At 45.5% G+C, this 23649-nt stretch overlaps 1 protein-coding gene across 3 annotated transcripts in view; it reads left to right on the forward strand.

The window, feature by feature from the left end:
• Window positions 1-20916, forward strand: part of LOC142805270 (solute carrier family 22 member 7-like) — a 32525-nt gene extending 11609 nt beyond the window's left edge. For 2 of the 3 annotated variants that reach the window (XM_075891170.1, XM_075891171.1), the window contains 8 exons: window positions 1730-1884; window positions 3040-3208; window positions 10692-10824; window positions 12403-12536; window positions 14323-14537; window positions 15567-15748; window positions 19846-20039; window positions 20515-20916. In XM_075891170.1, coding sequence (XP_075747285.1) covers window positions 1730-1884; window positions 3040-3208; window positions 10692-10824; window positions 12403-12536; window positions 14323-14537; window positions 15567-15748; window positions 19846-20039; window positions 20515-20611 — 1279 coding nt within the window. In that variant the 3' untranslated portion in view covers window positions 20612-20916. The remainder of the gene's footprint in view (window positions 1-1729; window positions 1885-3039; window positions 3209-10691; window positions 10825-12402; window positions 12537-14322; window positions 14538-15566; window positions 15749-19845; window positions 20040-20514) is intronic. The other variant, XM_075891172.1, reaches the window with a different exon arrangement.
• Window positions 20917-23649: the final 2733 nt, after the last annotated feature.

Genomic DNA, 23649 nt, shown 5'->3' on the forward strand with positions numbered 1-23649 from the left:
TTCTGTCTGCCTTCAGGCGACACGGCGCAGTGCCTTATAGGGGTGGGGTGAAGGAGGGATAAAAAGAATAGAAGGAAAGTAGAAGCAGAAGAAGACAGCCAACGAGAGGAAAAAGAAGGAGATAGGAAAGTGGGGATCCGGTCGAAGCAGTCCAAGGGCGGGGTGCCACAATGCGAGAGCTACACGGCGTCAGGAGACCGCGGAGGGCGAACCAGTCGGTGGGAGCTACGCTGAAGTCGGAGATCGCGAGGGCACAACCGTCCAGCTTGAAATCCTGCGAGCGAATCCACGTTTCAATAAGAGTAGACATAGCATGTGTGCGTGCGCTACAAAACTCTCTCTTCTTACAATAGCTATATGTGGACTACAGGTCGGCAAACAGGGTGATGCGAGTTGCGTTTCTGTAGGATCATGCATTATTTTGTTTCAAATATGAAACCTCTTTGTTGAAATATGGGCACTGTGGTAGTTAATCAGTTATGTAATAATTATTATTTATTACTAGTTAATTATTTATCCGGCCGTTTATAGTCCAGTGTTAGCGTAATAGTGCCGTTATTGCTGTGCCAAGTGTTTTATGCATGCGTGTATGCTTAGGCGCGCGCACGAAAATGGCAGGGGAGGGCACCCCCCCCCCCTTGACACCTAAGATAGAGTGTACTAGAAGTGTACACTGTACCTAAGAGGGGGCGAACGCAAAAGTGACAACCCCCACTCCCCCCTTCTCTTCAATGGGGACCCTGCGCATGTGCACCTCTCCTGGGAAAATTCATACTGCCGCAAAGCCACACATTGAGGTTAAATTATGATATTACCCTCACATAAATTTATCTGTGTGCCTAAAAGCTTGTTGCTTTGCGTGTATGTGTAGGTGTATTCGCATTAGCGGTCGGTGTCAGCGTAGCAAGAGCAGCCGCACGTGTTGCTACTCGAGAAGTTTCCGGTCGCTTCAATTATCCTCCTCTAACACAAAAGCATAAAGCTTCTTTTTTTCTAGTTTTTCTAGAGTAAGGAAATACTATTTTTCCGCTTTCAGGTAAAAGTAGGACGTTTAATCTTAAGGACTAAGTTTTACATTGTTCTGTGTAGCTTTAAAAAAGTGTATTTGAAATATATGACCGGATAGAGGGAGAAAACTGTTGAAAATGACCAAGCTAGTCGCTAAGGCTCTTGGTCTCCCTGCCAATGCTATACCTTGCCGGCACGCAAAACCAGGTGGCATCCCAGACCTGTGTTTGCAAACAGCGAAATGGGTTCACGCGCATTATAAGTTGCCATTTGTTATTTGTAAAAAGGCTTGTGACTTCCCCGTGATACCACATATATATGGGCTCTGCATTGGGCCTGCAATATCCTGTAAGTGAGAGTAAATAAATAAACACCAGCTGGCCGAAATTCGGTTAGCATTGTCAAGTGGTGCTTAGTTTCGGGTAAATGTTGACTAGTATCAGTTAATATTGACTCGACTCTGGATAGCACTTGCTAATGTGGGCGAGTGGCGGTGGGCAACCGGTGGCTGGTATGCGTTAAGTTTGGCTTGTGGTAACTAATTGGGGCCTAATGCTGGCCACCACTGCATTATGTTGTCCCAGTCAGTGGTGGCTGGTGCATGGTAATCCAGGGTAGCGTTAGCTTAGTGTTGGCTAACACTGGACAACGTTACTTTCAGTTAGTGGTCGTGGCGTTGATTCGTGCGGCCTGAATTTGAGACCTGCTTTTATCGTCACAGGCTTGGAAGGAAGAAGACCATCCTGATACTGCTCGTGATAGGTGGAAGCGGCAACGCGTTCAGTGCCCTATTTTCAAGTTTCGCGGGCTTTACGACACTGCGCATGGTCACAGGTCTTGGAGCCGGCACTGTCTGCAGCGCGACCTTCGTAGCAGGTATGTACTATTCTGTAGTGATAATAGCGGCAGTGTGATTGGAATTGGCGAAGCGTGATATCCGGAGCTGATTTATGGGTAACTTGAGTGAACGAACAATATGTCAGTAGTTCAATGTTTGAAGAAAGGTACATTCATTGACTACGCTGCATAAATTACGGTCAAAGAAAGCGTCAGCTTTCGCACACTTAGGCTCATCCCGAATATTGCTAACCCCCGTGTCAGTTTACACAACATCAGTGTTATGTAAATGAGTTGATGTATAGTCTGGATCCGGTAGACAATGTCACCTGTAGTGCTCGTTGAATACATACCATGTCGTATTCATTCCTTCATGTATGCAACCATGATGAGCGGAAATAGATGAGCTAACAAACGTGAGAACATTAGATAGAGTAGCAAAAAAGAAACCGGGCGGGGTGATTGCCTGCAAATTATGCAATGCTAGATCCGCCGGTTCCCTACAACAAACTAATCCTAAACCTAATCATAATCCACCAAACTGAAGCGGCTTGTGATACTATTTTCATTATGACACCAGTTATAATGAGCAAACGTCCTAGCTAACGTTAAGCGCATTTTGATGTGATGGTTCGCGAATATTCACCATCAGATCCTACTGCGCATATCCTCAGATGAAGGGTTGCATAGTCTGCGCGAAGCCCCATAAAAACACTCAAGACATGACGCGCGCTATAAAAGACTGTCATATCTATGTTGCAGCGAATCTATCCAGACACTCTGCACTTCTGCTCATCTTGCGTAAGCTGGTCTGCTTTGCTGGGTGCATTGAAAGCTAGAAATTTACGCCCCTTGATTTTCCGTCGCTTCTGTGGATTGATGACATTGCTGGGTTAGTACAAAAGCACACGCCGCTGTACACGCTGATGAAACCAGTACAGATGCACGTGTCCGTCACTACAAAGTATTTTTAAACTGTACACTTTAGAGCGGTAACCTAAAGCAGAATCATCAGCGCATATAAAACGATGACACCATACCTTCTTCAAAATTCTCTGTGGTGTCCCTTTCCCCAGACATCATAAGTCTGGTGGCGGGAACAGCTCTAGTATGTCACAGAAACAGTTGCAACGTCTTTCCTTGCTGGTGGTATGCGCACTTCAAACGTTTAACGCACCGGGCGGCCCATCGCAGCGATCGAGTTCACGGTGTCCCACCGAAGATCCCTGATTACGCTGACCTTCGCCATGAGCTGGTCGTGCCTCGCCGCTGCGCTTCCCTATTTCGGGTATCTGGTGCAGAGCTGGAGGATTCTGCTCCTCACAGCGACAGTTGTTGATTTTATGCTCGCAGCACTCGTCTGGTGAGTACGTCGGCATATAGTAAGTGAAGTGTTTTCGTTAAATACGGGTACACAAGGAAAGACTGAGGAACACAAGAAGAGAATTAGGCCGTTCTCTACGCTATTTCTGATTGACTTGTTTAGCCATAGTAATTAGGTGTCATGCAACTTCTGTACGTACAACGAGGTTGATGTACGACTTACGGCTGACAATGAATGGCACGGGACCACATAGTGAAGGTTTCCAGGTATGCGCATCCCTAACGATTGTTGCGCCTCGCTTTTAGCGCCTCATCACGGTGGGGTGAGGTTGGGTGGCATGTTGAAAAGTGGAGAGGCAAGTGCCTTTTTTTTACTCCCCTTGCCAACGTCAATGCGTATGAGGAAAAAATACCTGTGGGACGGGGATTTGCCAGTAGCTATGCTGATGTTAACGAAGACGTATGGCCAGGTGGATATTTCAATGCTTCGTGCACAGAATGTCTAACAAATTAACCTATACTACATCCGGCCAAGAAGAAGAAGTTGTCACAGAGAACAGCCTCTGCTTCGAGCTCTGTGAGTTTCCTGACTCTTTTGCCAAGATTTTCCAATAATCGACACACCTCGAAGGGGCGTTCTCCCTTAGAATGAGGGATCAAAACTCCATCCAGCAACCGGGACCGGGCCGACCACATCATAGTGCGTCTGACGCAAGTTCTCACCCCGGCCCAAGCGTAACCCATGTTGACAATTCTGATGACTCCTCCGTTGAAGATATGGCTTCGGACAGCGACTACGTGGTCGTACCAAGCCGACGCCTGAAGAGGAAAATCAGCCGCACATCGCCCACTAGCCGGCAAGCACAGACAAAGGCGAGTAGCATGCGGTCGTACACCATTTCGTATGTGCCGACATCGAAGGCAGACATCTTGAACTCTCTAAACAGGCAGAGCCTGTCAGAGTACTTTGAGCTCATCGCTCTATTGAAAGTCGTAGAAATACGCATAAATACCCGAAAGAACATACTGTCCATGGAGGTCACTACGAAGGCTTTATTGGACACGCTGAAAGCGATTGTTCGATTAGAAAACATTCCGGTTCGCGCATTCTCCACGTACGACGAAGAAACGACAACAGGAGTTATATACGATGTGGATGAGGAGATAACAGACTCGAGTCTCGAGAAACTACTGTCATCGTCGGCTCCCGTGCTTGGCTTCCACCGCTTTGGGCGCACGCGATGTGTTAAAGTAGTGTTTCAGTCGAAGACGTTACCACACATGTAAAAGTTGGGTACGTGAGGCACTCGGTACGTCCTTACGTACCAAATCCTCTGCAATGTCATAAATGCATGAAATTTGGGAACGTTAGTGCAGTTTGCAAGGGTGCAGTAACCTGCAAGCATTGCGGTGGCCCTCATGATGGTGATAACTGCAATGCTGTGGCCAAATGCCCAAACTGCTCAGGCGCCCACGACGCAACATCAAAGGAATGTCCCGAAATGAGAAATGAAATTAGTATCCTGAAGAAGATGGTTCGAGACCACTCCACTCACAGAGAAGCTGCAAGGGCTGTACGGTGCCGTAAACATCGTTCGCGACATCGACGCAAACGAAGCAGCAGTGCTCATAGCTTATCGAATTCGACACACAAAACCGTGCCCTCACCACCTCCTAGCCTACTTTTGTCGGCCAGAAAGGAGGATACAGATGCTCAAATGCCAATACAGTCCACGCAAGTTCAATGTAACCAGTCATTGGCTCTCCCCATGTCGGAGACTCAGCGGCCTTCACTACCGTCAATAGCTACGGTAGTGCCATCATCCCATAGTGCCTCTACCCCCAATGAAGAACACAAGAAGATGGACAACACAGATGTCAAGGCTATGCTTAAAAATTTGATGGGTTCGATGCGTAAGATTCTCAGCAGCTTAAACACTCCCGCTGCTAAGGCAGCTGTGCAGCTACTTGAGGTTTTGGAGCCTCTTATACTGGTTCTTCAGTAAGTGAACATGGCACTGATGTTCGAAGAACGCATGCGCCAGTCGCTTGTTATGCAATGGAATGCTCGTGGCCTACGTGGCCGGCTGTCAGACTTCAGACAATGGGTTTTTAAATATCAATTTCCTGTTATCGTTATATGTGAACCGAATATGGTTTCACCTTTTCGTATATCTGGATATATCCAGATTTGGTCCCGCAGTGATCAACGTACGAGCAAAGTTCTCTTTTGTATACGCCGTGATTTGACGTTCTTGAGAAATGAAGTCGCGTCGCATACCAGCAATGATTACGTGACCCTGACTATAACACATAAAAAGCGAACATTCTCCGTAATAGGAGGATACATACACCCAAGCGCACAGATGGACTGCTTCCACCTGGGGACCATTCTTCAAGCAGCACAAAGACCACACATTGTGATCGGCGATTTTAATGCACATCATCCTTTCTGGGGTAGCACTACAACGAATTATCGCGGAAAGGATTTAGCCAATTATATATACAACTATGGACTAAGCGTACTCAACGACGGATTACCTACATTTGTTCGTGGCACGTCCTACAGCAGCTTCCTCGACCTCTGTTTCGTTTCCAGAAACCTTCTGTCTTCCGCATGTTGGTGCACAGATTTGGACACTCGCGGCAGTGACCACCTTCCAACCTATGTTCAGTTCAGGTGGTTTCGCCACACGCACACACGCTACATCCATCAAACCGACTGGACACTGTTCAAGGCATCTGTCAAGTCTGGCTGTGAGCACACGACTGATCCATCCGAGGTAGAGAACATCATTGCTTCTTCACTGCATGACACAACCAAACAGGGTAACCTACCGATGCAGAGATCAGCAGTTGACTCCCAATACGAGGCCCTTCGTGCAATCCGTCACCGTGCCGAACGCCGATACAGACGAACGAAATCACCTTCAGACCTTTCCGCCTGTCGTCGAGCTCAACGACATGTTCTTCAGCATCTTGACAAGATTGACAGGCAACGTTGGAGAAATTTCTGTGGATCTCTGGACACCAGGCAACCTCTATCTAAGATCCGGCGGGTGGTACAAAGTTTGCAGACAACTCCCCAACAACGTCAACCATTTCAAGCTGTTGCTCTACATCAGGGACGGACAGAAGTTGAGAAAGCCAGTGACTACTGTAGCCTCATCGTGGACACCGCTGATGGTATTGCCGCTAATGAGATTCTTACTACCATTGCGCCTCCATCGTCTGACGAGCGCCTTGATGTACGTTTTACAATACATGAGCTTGACGCTGCGATTTCTGCCTCCCGCCGATCATCGGCACTAGGACCTGACGGAATCACGTATGCTGCACTCAACCATCTTGATACAGAAGCACGACGTATCCTGTTATCTCATGATAACACCTCATGGGAGTCAGGAGAAGTCCCAGCTAATTGGAAATGCAGTCGCATTAATGCATTGCTTAAGCCGGGGAAGTGTCCTTATGCACTTTCCTTCTACAGACCAATCGCGTTAGCCAGCTGCGTCGGAAAAGTGATGGAAAGAATGGTACTGGCTCGATTAGAGTGGCTTCTAGAGAGCAACAACTCCTTTCCTGCATTTATGAACGGCTTCAAAAGAGGCCGATCTGCCATTGATGGTGTGGTCGACTTGATCACCAGCGTTGAAGAGGAAAGAAACCGACGCAGACTAGTGGCGGCGGTCTTCTTAGACATTAAGGGTGCCTACAATAATGTGCTGCATTATGCGATCCTTGACGCACTGGAAGATTTCGACATCGGTGGACGACTGTAAGCTTGGATTTTTAGCTACCTTAGGGACCGCACCATTTACATGACGACAAGTAACGAAGACACCGATCGATATAAGGTTCATCGTGGTGTTCCACAAGGAGGAGTTCTCAGCCCGATCCTATTCAATGTCACAATGATCGGCCTAGCAGCAGAACTTCCCAGCACGGTGAAGATCACTGCATACGCTGATGACATATGCATATGGGCATCCGGAACTACTCGTCTGCAATTGCAAGCTAGACTACAGCGTGCAGTGATGATCACATACAAATATCTACGACGTCAGGGGCTCACTCTTTCAATCGACAAATGCGCAGTGCTTGCGTTCACGCGCAATCATATGTCGCAATACCCGATATTTATTAATGGGACAGCGATACCTGCTGTAACGCACCACAAGTTCCTTGGGGTTGTCGTACACAGAGATCTATCTTGGACGAGGCATGTCGCAGTATTCAAATCTAAATTGAAGAGCTCTCATTCTTCACCACGTAGCAGGAGCAAAATGGGGCCCATCAGAATCATCGCTACTTCAATTGTACAATGCTCTATTTGTGGGATACATTCGATACAGCATGCCGGTGCTTTCCAATATGAGACCTAGTTGTGCGAAGGCACTAGAGAGTGTTCAAGCTCAATGCTTACGAAGATGCTTGGTTCTACCGCACTGTACTTCAACAAATGGGACGATCGCAGAGGCTCGGGCTTGTCCCATCAGTGTATACAAGCTCTGCGAGCCACTAAGAGTTCACCTCCGATTACTGAGCTGACACAGACAGCACCCACTGTCAGTACTACCCGCCACTCACCCAGATTGCAGTTTCTCAAGAGTAATATCGCGGCATGAAAATATTATACCATCAAGGTTTTCTCCGCCAAATGCCCCTGCAGTGCCTTCTTGGGTCCTGCCTAAACCACCTATCTCTTTTACGATACCTGTAATTACGAAGAAGTCGCTCATTTCTTCTGTTGGCCTCAGACAACTGACCCTATATCACATTTATACAGCGTACAGTGATTCTCTGCACGTGTACACCGACGGATCCACTACGCTAAACACCTCCGCCGCAGCCTCTGTCATCCCAGACATGGATATCGCTCGACGATTCAAAGTGGACCATAAAAGCACATCAACTGCCGCAGAGCTTGTCGCTATCCGAGAGGCAATAAAGTTTATTTCCAGAAAGCGACCTCGAGCCTGGACAATTTTCTGTGATGCCAAACCCGCTTTGCAAACCATTAATTGCATCATGATGCAAGGTCCGTATTACAGCTTGGCAATAGAAATCACAGAACTTATTCAGGTTGCTTCAACAAATGGCCATCTTATAACTTTCCAGTGGATTCCCGCTCATTGCGGCGTGATGGGAAACGAAGAGGCAGACGCTGAAGCTAAAAATGCCTTAAGCAGTGCCCCTGAAGTACGCATTGCGTTTTCACGAGCTGACACGAACGTCCTGCTTCGCTGCGTGATGCGCAACTACACACTTCAGCACTGGACCAAACTAGAACGGCGACACCAGCGACTTCACAAATGGGACCCGGAAATGAGGTTCCGCATGCCTCCTAAATTGAAACGGCAACTCACAAGTATGATCTACCGCATTCGTCTTGGTGTAGCGTACACCAGACGTTACGCACATATCATTGGTCGCAGTGACACCGGTCCTAATTGTGAACACTGTGATGTGCCAGAAACACTTGAGCACATATTTTGTGTTTTCCCAGCATACGCACGTGAACGACAAACACTGATTTCTTCTACTGAACTATATCGCAGTAGGTCATTAACTGATGAGATCATGTTGGGCCCTTGGCCAGACACTAACAGTGCAACTGCGGTCACAAGAGCAGTTATTACCTTTTTAGAAACATCTGGATTATGTGCGCGGCTATAAAATGTGTCTCAGCTAGAAAGAACACTACATACTCACCTCTCTATCTCACCATCGTCAACCATTAATCTTTCTTTTCCTTTCCCCCTTCCCCCAGTGTAGAGTAGCAGGCTAGAGCAAGCTATCGCTCAGGCCGACCTCTCTGCCTTTCTGTAAATAAGCTTACCTCCTCCTCCTATACTACATCCGTAACATGGCATAAACCTGTGGTGATTTTATGGTAGAAAAACAAATTCTGTCTGATAATATTTTGTCTGTCAATAGTGTGAAACTGTTGATCAACGCTGAAAGAGTCCCATACAGTTTTGGGCAGTAACTATAGTTACTAGTAACGCGTTAACGGTAACTAGTTACCTTTTTCAGTAACTTGTAACTGCAACTAGTTACTTTTAATTTAGAGTAACTGGTTACTGTAACACTGTTAATTTTTTACTGAGTAACTGTGACGAAAAATACAGTTAGAGTTACCTCTTTGTGTAAAAAATTATCCAACAGCCACACTCGTTAAAGTTCAACGTTACACGCTTTCTATTTTTCGAACTTCATTCTTTACAATATCCTCTCCACCGATCGACTTCCCACGGCTACCATCACAGTTTAAGAGAACAGGTCGCTAAGAAGAATATCTTCCCTGCAGAAGATGGAGTTCGGAGTTTACTTGTATACTACATGTATAAAGGTAAACATATTGAACAAAGACCTGCCTCACTGGTTTGAAGCGAAGTGTGTCTGTAGGGTATGTTTATTCGTAAAACTACATGTCGTAAATCAACAATGTTGCCACTGAACACCTTTCTAAGTTCACGTGCCCCCCTTTTTGGGGGGTAGGGGGTGGCGGGAAGGAGAATATATATATCCCTTTTTTCACTTGAGTTTCTATCCCTTTTCTTGGTATACCGGTGGAGCAATCCTCCGTCTAAGGCTTCCAGCAAGTCGCGTTTGACAGGTGGCTAGAAAACAGCAGCATGAAGCTGCTGAAAACCTGAAGCACTTAAAATGGGTTCGTAACTGATTGCGAGAGCTCTACTTCGAGTTAACACAACAATTATTAACAAAGTGATTGACGTTTCGCCTCCCATGCAAGTTGTGTATCCTCAGTAGACACTGACAAAAAATAAAAATAAGCGGAGGTCAATCAGTTCATTAGTCACACATGTCCTTGCAAACGTTCGGTAGGGGGCCGTGGGTTGCTGTTGCAAGCCGGTGCGTCGTAGCGAATGAACCACGTTTCCAGAAGCCCCCCCCCCCCTCACACACAGATTGTTTAGGTCAAAACCATGGCCCTGTGCAGCATCGTTCTAGGGTTTCACCACATGCAACTCACTACCTGGATGCCTTTCTACGTCTTCATTAATTAAAATGTATTATTTGTTTTGTAATCAATATTATAGAGTAACGGAAAAGTGACGACGTCACTTTTTCACTGTAACTGTAACTGTAACAAGTTACTTTTAGAAAATCAGTAACTATAAATGTAACAGAGTCACTTTTTCTGCTTCAGTAACTGTAACTGTAACACTATTGCTTTTTACTGGCAACGTGCCCATGACTGGTCTCACAGGAGTCAATTTGGAGAACACCGCTGGGTACCGCTCAGAGCAAGTTTGTCGTGAAATTTAAGAATTGAGCACTAAAAAGCCACACTCGTACAATAGCAAACAATCTATAGTACTTCTATTTCTCACAATTTATGTGCACGAGTTTCTTAAACCTTATTTTCAACCCTTGCACCAGATCAACTAGTCATGCTCTTGGTTCCTGCTCTTCGTTCATTTCATTCAGTTATACATTCCTTATGCACTAGCTGTTGGGAAACATGCGCTCTGCCATTATCTTTCGTACTGCAGCTTCTGGGTACCAGAATCACCCCGTTGGCTCCTATCTGTCGGCCGTAAGGAAGAAGCTCTGGCCTCCCTTGAGCGCATTTCTCGCATCAACGGAAAGGAAGTTTCCAGGGAAACCCTCAACAAACTGCTGCTTGTAAGATATTAAATGTCAGCGATTATCTGATGTGAGGAGCTTTGCTAGGTGCATTTGTTGCTTTGAACCTACCTACAGAGTATACCGCGAATAAATGGTGTAGGGTGCAAATTATCGAACAGTTTTCAGATGCCAAGCAGCTTTTATACGGGGCTGTCTGTCCCTTGGCGACCGTCTGCTCCTCCACAGTGCGTGCACCAACTTTCCCTCCTCTCCTAGACTGAGCGCGAGGATGTGGGAGGAGCTTGGGTGGAGGAGGCGGCAGAGTGCTACCTCTGCTTCGTTTCTTTTCTACCACTTATCTCTCCACCACAGCTGTCCTCCTCTCGCTCGCTCCGTTGCATTCTCCTAGCACCTCTGGGTGTTTGCTTTGCGACAAACACACGGTAATACACACAAATGGGAGGGGTGAAACACATGTGGTACACAAGATATACACAACTCTACACACAAATGGTGCACAGAAACATACAAATGGTAGCACGTGAACACCAGCACTGTTTGCACCAGCACATGGTTGCATTTAGTGGGAGATCGTGTATTTTCTTTTTCGGGAACTCTACGTTAAATTCATTTCACTTATTTAAAAACAGCCACCACCTGAATTTGGCACAGTACAACACTAGTGTACTGATTTCGTTATCTAATGCATGCTCGAAGTTAAAAAAGATGTTGATTGGATTTTGGTCAAGAAGATGGACACATCATCTGAGCTAAGCAATGTACAGACTAGCAAGAGGCAATGAGAGACCAAGTTGTGTGACGACCCAAAGCGGCCGTCGTTGCCTGGAATGTCAGCCTTTGTTTTCTTTTTACACTACCGCAACGCATGTGTCCAGCTTTACCGTACATGAATCTACGTATTGGTGCACGAGTTCACATAGACCCTATTGCGCGCACGCGCACGCGCGCACGCACGCACGCACGCACGCACGCACACACACACACACACACACACACACACACACACACACACACACACACACACACACACACACACACACACACACACACACACACACACAATGGAAATGTTGCTCGTGTTGGAGGCTTTCGGATAATCGTGGTAACGGGCATGTTTAATATTCGGGATCTGTAGAGCCGCGCTGTTCAACGCTTGCAAAACCTACATCAAAACAATGATTGAATAACCCGCCAGTGAGAAACATAAAAACAAATTTCTTATCCACATCCTAAACGGTAACACTGAAGTGTTTCCTGGTGTTTCTGCAGCCTAGATACCATCCAGCCAAGCAGTCGTTGTCACCACACTGCATGACTATCCCTTACAGTGTGACGTTATTAAAGGGTTTGCAGCGATCCGGCCTTCATGCCGTTGTTCTTGTCTTCCTTGTTTCTTAGTTCTGGTATGCAACGCCCACTAGAGCTTCGTCGTAGTAATCTTAGCCATGGGCAAATTTTATCTCGTATAAAGTGGCAATCTAACTCCACTAACAGTGTGATAGCTGTAGATTCGAAAAACTTCACAATTACGTTAAAGAAACTGAGCACAAGAACAAAGGGATTGACTGCGTGATTTATGCTGATGTACTTTGTTATCATTCCCAATAAACGCAGCTGCAAGAAACGAATGAAGAAAACGACGTAAAAGTCATATCATCCAAGAAACCACCAAGCTTCCTTCAGACGACGCTGCTACTCGTGAAATCACCCAGAATCCGGCGACTCACAATATTTATTTATTTTGCATGGTATGTAAGAGAAAGTTTTCTACCACTGTAAATTCTGGGAACGCATCACATATTTTCACGAATGAGCTGGCAACCGAGATTTCCAAAGAATTTTTGAGAAAACGTAACGTGTTTCCGGCATTTGTTGACGGTGGTGCGCAATTCTCGCTGCATGCCAGAAAGCATATTGACCATAGGCGTTCCTTGAGTGGCCCAAACGCAATTACGCGGGCGTTTTACCATTTCTATTTAATCGTGTTACAAGTATCCAGTAGCATAGCCAGAAAGTTTTTTTCGGAGGTGGTGGAGGAAAAGGGACTCAACCATACTTCATGCATGTTAGTGCGTGCGTTTGTATGTGAGCACGTATTAAAGGGACACTAAAGCCAACTATTAGGTCGACGTTGATTATTGAAATGGCCGTCCAGAAACCTTGTAGTGTTACTTTCGGGCCAAGGCAGGGCTTATTTTGAAATAAAATCACGTTTTACTGCTCCGCATTGGGTTAGTGCACTTTAACTTATTCGCCTCAAAACGCGGACCGACCGGACCGCCTTACGTCACTGTTGCCGTGTACAACGTTGCCCGGCTTTACTGCGCTAGTAGCAGCCGACCGAAAGCAGCGGGAGCCACAGCAGCAGCAACGGACATTGATCGATTTACCGCCATTGGCTTCGAGATTGCAGACGCTATTGTTTCAACTGCGCCCCAATAAATGGCATCACATGTCCCGTGTAACCGAAAATCGAATTTTTGAATCACTCGCGCCATTCCCCATAGTAACGTCCGGCGGTTATTTTTTTCATAAATCAAACAAAAACGAAGAAGCAGCATTGCATTTTATTGCGTCTCTTGATGCACGGAAGGCTCTTTGTTTAGTGCAGTTAGATCGATTACTAGTGATTAATTGTGGGTGGTCTGTCTGATGTGATCGGGATTATTTTGAAAGCGTGCTACTGGAGCCCTTGTGTTCTTGTGCGTTTACCTTAATTTCTAGGTAAGTAGGGCACTGTTGTTGATAATATTGTCGTTTTAGATGTTGTCATACACTGAGCTTTCACTCTGATGTAAATTGGTGTTTGACTTTATTGTCTCTTTAAACGCATGCAAAATAGAAAGAATTCGGATAAATGTTTGACCCCTCCCTCCTATCTAATGGCAACGCCATTATTGGATGTTACCGATCATAACTGCACACTTAAAAATAAATTATCACATTAGGAGTAGATATGATAGTTTGTGTGCGCCAAAAAGATGCCACCCACCTTTATCGTTTATGGCTAAAAAATAAGAAATCTCCTTTGGAATTGAAATGGCTGACAACCCTTCCTGTGACAACAGCGGTAGCGAAGAGGCAATGCAGCACAGCTTCAGTGAGTGTCCTCGCTGCAATGCACATAGCAAATCGCTTGCAGTCGCTCTAGATCGCATGTATAACAGAACGATTACAGCAGAAACCATTTTGGAATGTCTTACTGAGAGGTCTTAGCGGATGACGGTGACGAAAGCAGCACTTATATTCTAGTTGATGCCAAACTTCCTCGGGTGGTTAAGGGCCAATGGCGTTATATGACTGGTTAGTGTGGGACACAGTGCGCGGGTGATCTCCCGTTCTCATTCTCTTCCTCTGTGTTAATATCTCCCCCTGGACTTTCCCCAGTGTAGGGTAGCAGACCAGATCTTAGCATTCCTGCAATTTTAACAAAATGGAAGGTCTCTTTTCTCCTCCTCCCGTTCTTTCTCTTCTTGTAAGTGTCTCTTATACTTAAATCCGAACGTTATTCGCGCCATTGTTTTGTGTGCACAGGTTTGTCATTACGCTGTGCTACAATGTGATCACGCTGCAGCTCGGCAGACTCGACCTGAACATATACTCGACGTACGCCATCGCCATTGCTTTCGAGTTGCCCGTGAACGCCCTCTGCCTCGTGCTCATGGACACGGTGGGTCGCCGATGGTCAAACACAGGCTTCCTCTTGATCTCAACTGTGGCATGTTTCCTCCTGGGTTTTCTTCGTCCAGGTAAACAATCTTCGACTGCCTGCACCCCATACGCATCGCTTTGCTTATTCTCGAGCACGCCACAGTCTTAAGGCATTTTCAAGCTACGAAAAGTGTCAGCCCGGTGCTGTGAACAGCAGTGATAGCTTGCATGTGTTGGTGGTGTCTGCACTCACACAGGCAGCGTCTGCTAGCAAGTTTTTAGTTGAAAAAAGAAAGCCAACTGCTCGAGTTGCACAATGGTTCACTGGCCACCCCGTATATATAGACACTGGATCTTGACCTCCAACGCAGTGCCGGTGAGATATTTTTCCTGTGCGTTGTTGAACAATCAAAATTCGCAGTGTGTGCGTTAACTAAAAGCGAATTGTGGGTCTCTGTGTCCAGTTGGAGTCTTCTGTATCTCCCTGCCCATTAGCAGCTATTGGCATGTTCCTGAAGGAAACACCGGTCTATCATTGCGTGCTTTGCGCCTCCCCAGGATACTCTCCTGCGCAACGCTGCGATGAGCGCGAGCGTCAACGTGTAAGCCTTAGCGTAAGCGTTAGCACCCGCTGCTTCGCATCTACACATGGTTTCCTTTAGCAAGAGACGGCGTTGTTTTTTTTTCTCCTTTATATATATCTGGTCGACGACTTGGACTAGTGCTTTGATTGTACAGGGAGAAATGTGATGTGGAAAGCGGTCATAAAAATACGCATCAGGTACATAGGCTAACGATCAGGGATGTACAAAGTAAAGCTGTCCACAAACCATAATTAGATTCGCGCTTTTAAATAATACTACAAAAATAGAAAATTTTTAAACAGTTTAGTTGGTGAGGGCGTGACAAATTTAGAGCACAATACATCCCTGTTACATCATCAAACTCCGAAATGTTCAAAGTGGAGTCGGCGTAGATGCAGCAGGCCGAAACTATTCAGTGGCGAATAAAGGAATACTGGCTGAAAACTTGTTAAAGGATTGCAACATATAGATGCCAATATGGTATGTTAAACGGGCCTCCCTAATTACCTTGCTTCTGGTATTGCTATTCACATGCCCTTCCAGAGTCCAGTACATGGACGCTGGTCCTTGCGGTGGCTGCCATCATGGCGATGGCGGGTGCCTACAACGTCACCAACCAGCTGGCACCAGAGGCGTTTCCTACTGTTATTCGGGGCAGGGCGGTGCTGCTTCAGAAGCTCATCGGAGACGTCGGGGGACTCGTGGGCATTCAAGTGGCCTCGTTGGTGAGCAAACATAGGACGTGAGGTCAACCAAACGTGCATATTTTCTAAAAAGAAATAGAAAACAAAAGACGACCGCTGGCGACATTTATGACAAAATGAGGAGGCAGGATGTTGACCTAGAGGGCCACAACGCCTGCTTACAGTTTCTGGTGGAGAGAGGAGATAAATGAAAGAAAGGTGGGTGGAATCAATATAGTAAAGTAGACAAATGATGGAGGCAGGTACAAAATAAGGAGTAACACGAAAAAAATGTTTATAAACGCAAGGTCAAGTTGGTTTTGCCCACAAAAGTTAGCAGGATTGACTCGGTGAGCCTGCTGTCACGTCGAGCAGCACAACGGGCAGTGATGAAGTGTAGTACACGTAAGTCCAGAGAGTCTATATTCCTTAATTAGCAGTGTCCCCTTCTTAAGGAGTGCTGAACACTGTAACATAAAATGTCCACGAGACACATAGAAAACGAACGGACTGCCAACACATCCTTGACTGCACGCAAGCGTTCACACACCAATACATACTAAACACTTGGCTTATGTAAGAGTACTTTAGCATAATGGGGCAAGCCACGACCCCCCACCATATGGAAGGAGCGATCTGTTCGCCACAAGCTGATCTGGACATTGCTTTAGCAGCTGTCGGTGGATGAGCAGTACAAGAAATTTCGTAGCACTCGCACTTTGTGTGGCCACACGTTTAAGTGAGGTAATCAGCCTCTTTGTTTTCAGCAGTACCCACGTAGAAAGGTATCTAATGACGAATGAGGGATATTCAACGAGAAGTAATTTTGCCGGCAGATTCCACTATACTGGATTTAAATAAGCTATTAGGCTCTTTTTGTCAACACACTGCAAAGTGCAGCAAAGATATCAGTTTGGGTGATGACCATCGATGCCATAAAATCTGCTTGCATTTATTCCAGAGCAGCACCAATCATTGCTAGTTCCGCAGTTGTTTATAAATATGAATGGGGTATCTGAAACACCCGTTTGATATCTAAGGAAAAAAGGGAAGAACAACAAGAAGGGAGGGAGATTAACCAGGCACATTCTCGATCTTATAACCTACGCCGGAGAAGGGCAAATGGGAGGGAAAAAAAAAGGTTAGAGAGAGGAAAAAGAAGAGAAAAATACAAAAATTGTCAGTAAATGGGTTGACGCATGTGCAGTGGTGGCACTTCACCAAAGTGGAAGGCGTAACAATAAGCCCGCAGTGCTCGAAAAGTGCAAGGGTGCTACAAATGCCTTTTGAGCCAATAAAGGACGAGTACAGTGCTCCAGCAGCATCTGCACAGAGAGTGACCGATCGTAGAATTGTCACAACGCGTCAGAAAGATTTTGTCTCTCAGAGCCAAGTAGAGGGGAATGGCTTAGTAGATGGTCGATGTCTTCTTCGGTGCCGCAGACGTCACATTCCGCACTGTCGGTCACTTCAATGAGGGTTGTATATGTTTTCGGAAAGGCACCCCCTTCCCCCCACCAAAGCCGATAAAGAAGCGAAATTTCACGTCTGAAAAGTCCGGATGAATGTAAAAGTTCCAGTTGAGGGTTTATTTGATGAAGTCTTGTATGTCTTATGCTTGGGATGTTCCACTCCAGCAGACACAGACTACGTGCCTGGTGACGAAGTTGCTTTGCACCGTCTGTTCTTGACATGGGAATCGGAAAAGTGTGCTCTTCTTAGTGGGATGTGCGAGCCGCGTTGTCTGTGGAATCATTGCCACAAATTCCACAATGACCAGGTAGCCACTGAAAATTGACCTCGTGGCCTGTTTCTGTGACGTGGTAAGGAAGCTTGACAACCTCGTGATTAGCTGTTCGAGGCAACCTCGCCAAATAACTTACTGCATGCTCTGTAAGGCCGGTTTCGAGTTTCTGGAATGTGATGTAGTGGGTCTCTGACATGTGATGTACTCTAGGGCACCACGCAGAGCCGCTAGTTCTGCCGCTGTAGACGTAGTGAGATGTAACAGCTTGATTCACACGGTTATTCGTCGAGCTGGTATCACCACCGCACCGCCAGGGCTAGACGGCGTGATTGAACCATCGGTGTTATGTGCACGCGGTTACTGTTCATTTCGTGCAATCGTTTTAGGGCTGACGAAAGGAAATTTGATTTCTTCTGTATTCTTGGACTTGTAAGAAACACTTGTGGAATCGTCAGGAACCATGGAGGATACACCAGTTTCTCCGCTGGTCTATAACCTGACGTAAACAATGCACAATGTGCACAGACAACTGCACTAAATTTCGTGTGGGGCCTCTCAGTAGCGAGGCTCGCCAAGGGGTTAGAAGGGTTCCTAGCATACTGCCTGAGGCAAGTACGCATCGTTTCAATGGTGATGTGCGTCATGATCGAGCAGTCCTGCACAATGACAATGGTTTCAGCCGCCGGTGCACAGTGGGCAAAACTAAGGCATATCCTAAGAGCCTGGGATTGTGGGCTTGAGTATTTTGCAGTGTGGGCAGGTTAGTTTTGCACGTGTTAGATATTACAGGCAGGCTGTACCACAAGAATCTTATAAATAATACCTTGTATAGCTGTAAAATAGACTCGACGGACACTAAGTTTTTCCGACAAGGAACCTGAAGAAGTGTCACATGACGTTCAGCCGCTTTTTCATGAAATTTACATGTGGAAGTCAAGACAGGTCTCGGTTGATGATGGCTCCCAAGAACTTGTGACTCCGGCTACATGACACCAATTTCCCATTATTGATGTGCTGTAAGTGGACATTACCTTTCTGGTGAATGCCACGACTGCACACTTTACACTTCAGATCTCGAACCATTGTTTATTTAGATAGTGTGATGTCACTTATGCTGCCTTCTGAAGTCGAGTGCTAAGTTGAAGTCTAGTCACACCTGACATCTACACATAGATGTCATCAGCATAAATGGAAAGTCGTGCGCTGCTTGGGTGCTTCCCAACTTGTTCATTGAGGTTTAGGTTGAACAACGTCGGGCTTAGCACACCACCTTGTGGGACTTCTCAGCTACCGTAATACTCAGATGTCGGATCATTCTCTGCATGCACGTGAAATTATCTATTCTTTAAGTAGCTGTGAACGCGGATATAGATCTTGTCACCGAGTCCTACTCCTTCTAATGCACTGAGGATGGCCTCGTGGGTGACATTGTCGTAAGCCTCTTTAACATCAAGAAACAGAGCAGCAGATAGCCGTTTATAGGCCTTCTGGTGTTCTACATATATCACCAAGTCAACTACATTGTCGATTGATGAGCTACCTCGTTTGAACCCAGACATGGCATCTGGATATATTTCGTAGAACTATATGTATGATTCCAGATGTGTTAAAATCATTCTCTCTACAACTTTTCCCACACAGCTCGCGAGGGTGATCGGGCGGTAGGAGGAAATGTCTAAAGGTGACTCACCAGCCTTGAAAAAATGAATCACCAACCGCGCTCTGTGTCACCAAGGAGATCAAGCTCGGAAGACATTCTTGTTGCTTTACAACGACTCATGGCAAACAGGCATGGTTCCACAGGAAGGGACGTAAAGTGGCTTGATGTCAGTCTAAAGGCAGTGAAATGCTATAGGAGCGCTTTGGTCGTTGCTGCGTACTGATGCATCCGTAAATACTTCAAAATTATACCCAAATTTATCAGACAACTCAGATTTAAAAAGCTGGCATGGTGTTGAAGAGGCTTGTCATACTTTTTTGTACTTTGAGACTAGAAGGACAAGTGGATAAGATGTCTTTGTTGTGCTTCATAGGACTTGCAAATAAAACATATCTTCGTAACGGTTAACAAGTTAAAATATGGGCTGAAGAGGAGAAAAAAGGTCAGCGAGCAAGCCGAGTTGAAGTTATGTGTCGTTAATGTACGGATGGTGGAAAGCCTGACGATACGTGTCTTCACCAGGCAACGTTTCTCCTAGGCGTTGGCTCATGGTTACGGGTTATTTCATTCAGTCTATGCTGATCAACTTCATTATTCGTATTACTTGACCATCATTTGCCATGTGTAGCCAAGTAAATGCAGGCGAGCCAAAACATGACAATCTCCTACAATTACGAAGCGTTAACTGTAACAAAACTGTGAGTTGATCATTCGCTGCTGCTGCTGCTGCAGGTGGAGTGTGATATGTACACTCCCGTGCTGGTGATGGCAGCACTGTCCTTGGCTGCCACAGTTGTGGTGTTTTTCCTTCCGGAAACTCTGGAGCAGGCCCTACCTCAGAGCATCGAGGATGGCGAAAACTTTGGAAAGGATCAGACACTTTGTTTTTGCCCCATATCGGTAGCCAAGCGAGCGAGGAAGAATAGGTGAGTCCAAGGTGCATCTTGCTCGTAATACACGCAAGAAATCAGCGCAAGAGTAATGAAAGAGAAATTGATGACTACCCATTTGTAGCACAAAGACACATAGAAATCAATACCTATTTCTCACTAAGAATGCTTCTTAGTAGCCAAAAAACTCATCCTGGTACGGGTATCAAACTGGGAACCAACGTCTTTCTGGGGTGGATCACTCTACCATGCAATTGAGCTAACAAGATATCGTATAAATGAATGGTTGTCAGCCTCCCTTTTCAACCCTTCTGCCACCCTGCGGGATTCCATGGAACCAATTTGTTAAACACAAGAAGTCGCAACCTACTACAACATAAGGTTTCTCTATGCTTTGTCTGCATTTTCTTTTCTTTCTTCGCGTTGAAGATTTAGCAAGTCTATGTGAACCGGCCAAATTGACCATTTTCATAAAATCTGCACATTTAAAACGGCAATTTTATCTTTGCAGGTCGCTAGAGAAGCAAGCTAGGAGAACTGCCAGGAGTTCAAATGAAGACGAACTGGGAACAGTAGTTACTCCTCTGGCCGGGGACTCGACAGTCTAACTTGAAATTGTCGGACATACAATTTTAGAGGCTCTCTATACAAGCCGCCATACAGACATAAGCCTGATTAGCTAGCCTTTCTACGGATAGCTAAGAATGCTCCCCCTGATTCACCTATACACGCACGTTAAGACTCTCTCACATACGCGTGGAGAACCAGACGCATTTTGAAACATCTACGTCGCCCCTATTAGCGAGCGCCTGTAAATCAACTTGAGCCAAACCAACGATAAATTGTTCGGGAGAACCTTTATTAGCGATGTAATCAAGTCGTCGTTAGACAAATAAAAAATGCTCAGACGTTATTGGTTCTAAACTATTGTTTGCCCTATACAGGGTAGCAAGGTATTTCTTCTAGGTTAACCTTCCTGTTCATTTTTTTAAATTTTTTTTTCTCTCTCTCTCAATCTCTTGGGCGAATCATAATCAAGAAAATGCAAACACAGCACACAGAACACTAGCCTGTCACGTGGCTGATGTCGCGTTGCATTGACATGTCGCGTTGCATTGACATGTCTACAGCGAAAAACGCACGTGATGCGCCCCACATCGCACGTGATGCGCCCCACATTTCTTCGAGCGGGCAATGTGATCCCGCCGGACTGTGCGCAGTTTGAGCTAAGACGTGATTAGTTGGTTGTTGTATTTATTCCTAGTTTGACTAATAATGGTGATGATGATTATAAAATTTATTGGCATATACTAATAAATGACATGGCGATGAATTGTCACCCAACAGTGGCGTAGCCGAAAGGGCGGGGGTTAAGGAGGTTTAATTTTCTTCCCGAAAATTTTCGCGCATCCCCCCCCCTTGCCACTTACTCACCTTTTTTTTCGTCGTTTCATGATAATAAGCGGTGCTACTATCACAATGTCATTCCTGGGAAATTTCACAGTGAATACAGCATGCATACGAAAAAACGTGTCGCGGTGTTTGTGAAGGCTTCGGCAATCTGTGAGATTTTAGGCAGGAATCTCGGATGCGAGCGTTTTAAGTTGGCTCGGTGACGAGATTAATGATGCAGCAGTGGTCATACTTGTACCTGCCAGAATAGACTTCACCGGAGTCGATCACTGGGACAATATTCACTAGGCAGAAGTTTGTTTTAATGGGAAACGCCAGGCACAGTTCCAAGGTCTGATAGGTCACGTTCAACCACAGCCGCGCCGTGGTGGTCTAGTGGTTAAACTACTCAGCCACTGACCCGCAAGTTGCGGGCTCGAATCCCGGCAGAGGCGGCTGCATTTTTAATGAAGGCAAAAATGTTTTAATGAAGGCAAAAACGTCAATAGTGGTTGCAGTGATGCCTACTCAATTTTATAAACATTACATATGTACTCAATTGACACAGCTTTTACGTCAGATTAACGCCAATTTTGGTTTGTTGCCATGTGCTGAAGTTGATTTGTGTAGCAGTGCCCAGAACGAGCATCCTCGTGAGCTTCATATCAGCTTATGGTGTTGCTAGTAAGCACGTTCCAGTTGGTGTCGTTGCTCAAGGGCAAACAACTGCTTACTTGAACATCTGAAATCCTTCAACATATGTCTGTGCGCGCAACGTTTGCATATTTATTTAGCGTCATTTCATGACGTGTCGCTCAATAAAAAAAATTACAACATGATTACCTTTCTTCCACATGCTTCGCATAAAGCCGATTCCAAGGTACGTGGGATCTGCCTAAGTTATATTTTTTTTTTCCAATTTCGCTCGATGTGGTTACGAACACCGGCGGCGGTGGCGGTGCACAACTGCGGGTGACCCAAGTTGTGGTCTTGTAACAGCTTTCGCTGTAATATAAGATGATTAACAACGGCAGAATAAAATTTGTCACATGTGTTTTTTAAGGCCATCATCGCAGCTGTGCTGCTCCATATTTAGCAATTGTCACTAATAGTTCGATTCCCGGCTGTCCCTGTTTCCGTGGGCACGAGTTGTCATTGTTGCCGCTGTTCGCACACGATAAGCACAAAAAGGTTTCGGGCTCAGAAATGTGTTCTAAAAATTGTCCAATGAGTTAAAAATGAATACGTGCAGATATATTTCTATGCTTAGAAAATAGTCCCATAGGATGGCTGGTCCAAGACTAACCAACCAAACCCAGGACCAAGAAGAGGGGAATTCTCAAACGTAAGATGTTAACACCCTTATGCATCCGTTCTATTGGTTGTTCCTGCCTAACGTTTTTTTACCATTGAATGAAACTATGAAGAGTATAGGATCTTTGTAGCTGATTTAAAAAGTAGTGTAGCTTGAGTATAAAAAACGTAACATCTCAGTCTAGAAATTCATTCTTGAGATATTAGTATTTCTTCATTACGCTTTTTTTATATTTTTTGCGTAAGATAATCACAGTTGCCATAACGTTCAGATTATCACACTGAACAGAACTGTGGTCAGTAACGAGAAGTATGCAACTGTATATGGTTGGACGTGAGTGCTAGAAACATTAACTTTCAACGGACGTGGCATATATACAGCAAAACACAAGCAGGAAACCATAGATTAATCTTGGCAATTCATATCCGTGATCGAATATATATACTGATATTAAGCCACCGATGAATATATCTGAAATATTCTAAGCAACGATATATGACACAGTCCGTTCAAAAGAATTTTTCTTAAAAGTACCCATTAGATGCTTAGTCTCGACTGAAAAGACGAAGCACATGGTAAGTCGAGAGCAACGGCCTAGGACACTTGATACACGTGGTTCGTTATCTTGAATCCGGATTATACCGGTTCTCTATTGTGTAAGCGCCAGTCGTAAACTTGAGGGTGCCCGTAAAAGCAACACTGTCACGAATGAAATTCCGCTTCGTACGTGTCGAGAGGGTGGCGGATGCAGTGGACACTTTTAATGGGCGCCGAATATTTACTACTTCAAGTTCTCAGAATTATGCGTTTTGTTCGTTTTTATATTTTTCTTACTGTACTGTCTGCGCGTGGGATTCGTTTGGTAGGAGCTCCAGGTTTATATTATTATTTACCCGCGTCGACACTCGGGATCAGGTCGATGGTCGCAAGAGCGCATTG

Source organism: Rhipicephalus microplus, chromosome 1 (genome assembly GCF_043290135.1).
Source record: "Rhipicephalus microplus isolate Deutch F79 chromosome 1, USDA_Rmic, whole genome shotgun sequence".
NCBI lineage: Eukaryota > Metazoa > Arthropoda > Arachnida > Ixodida > Ixodidae > Rhipicephalus > Rhipicephalus microplus.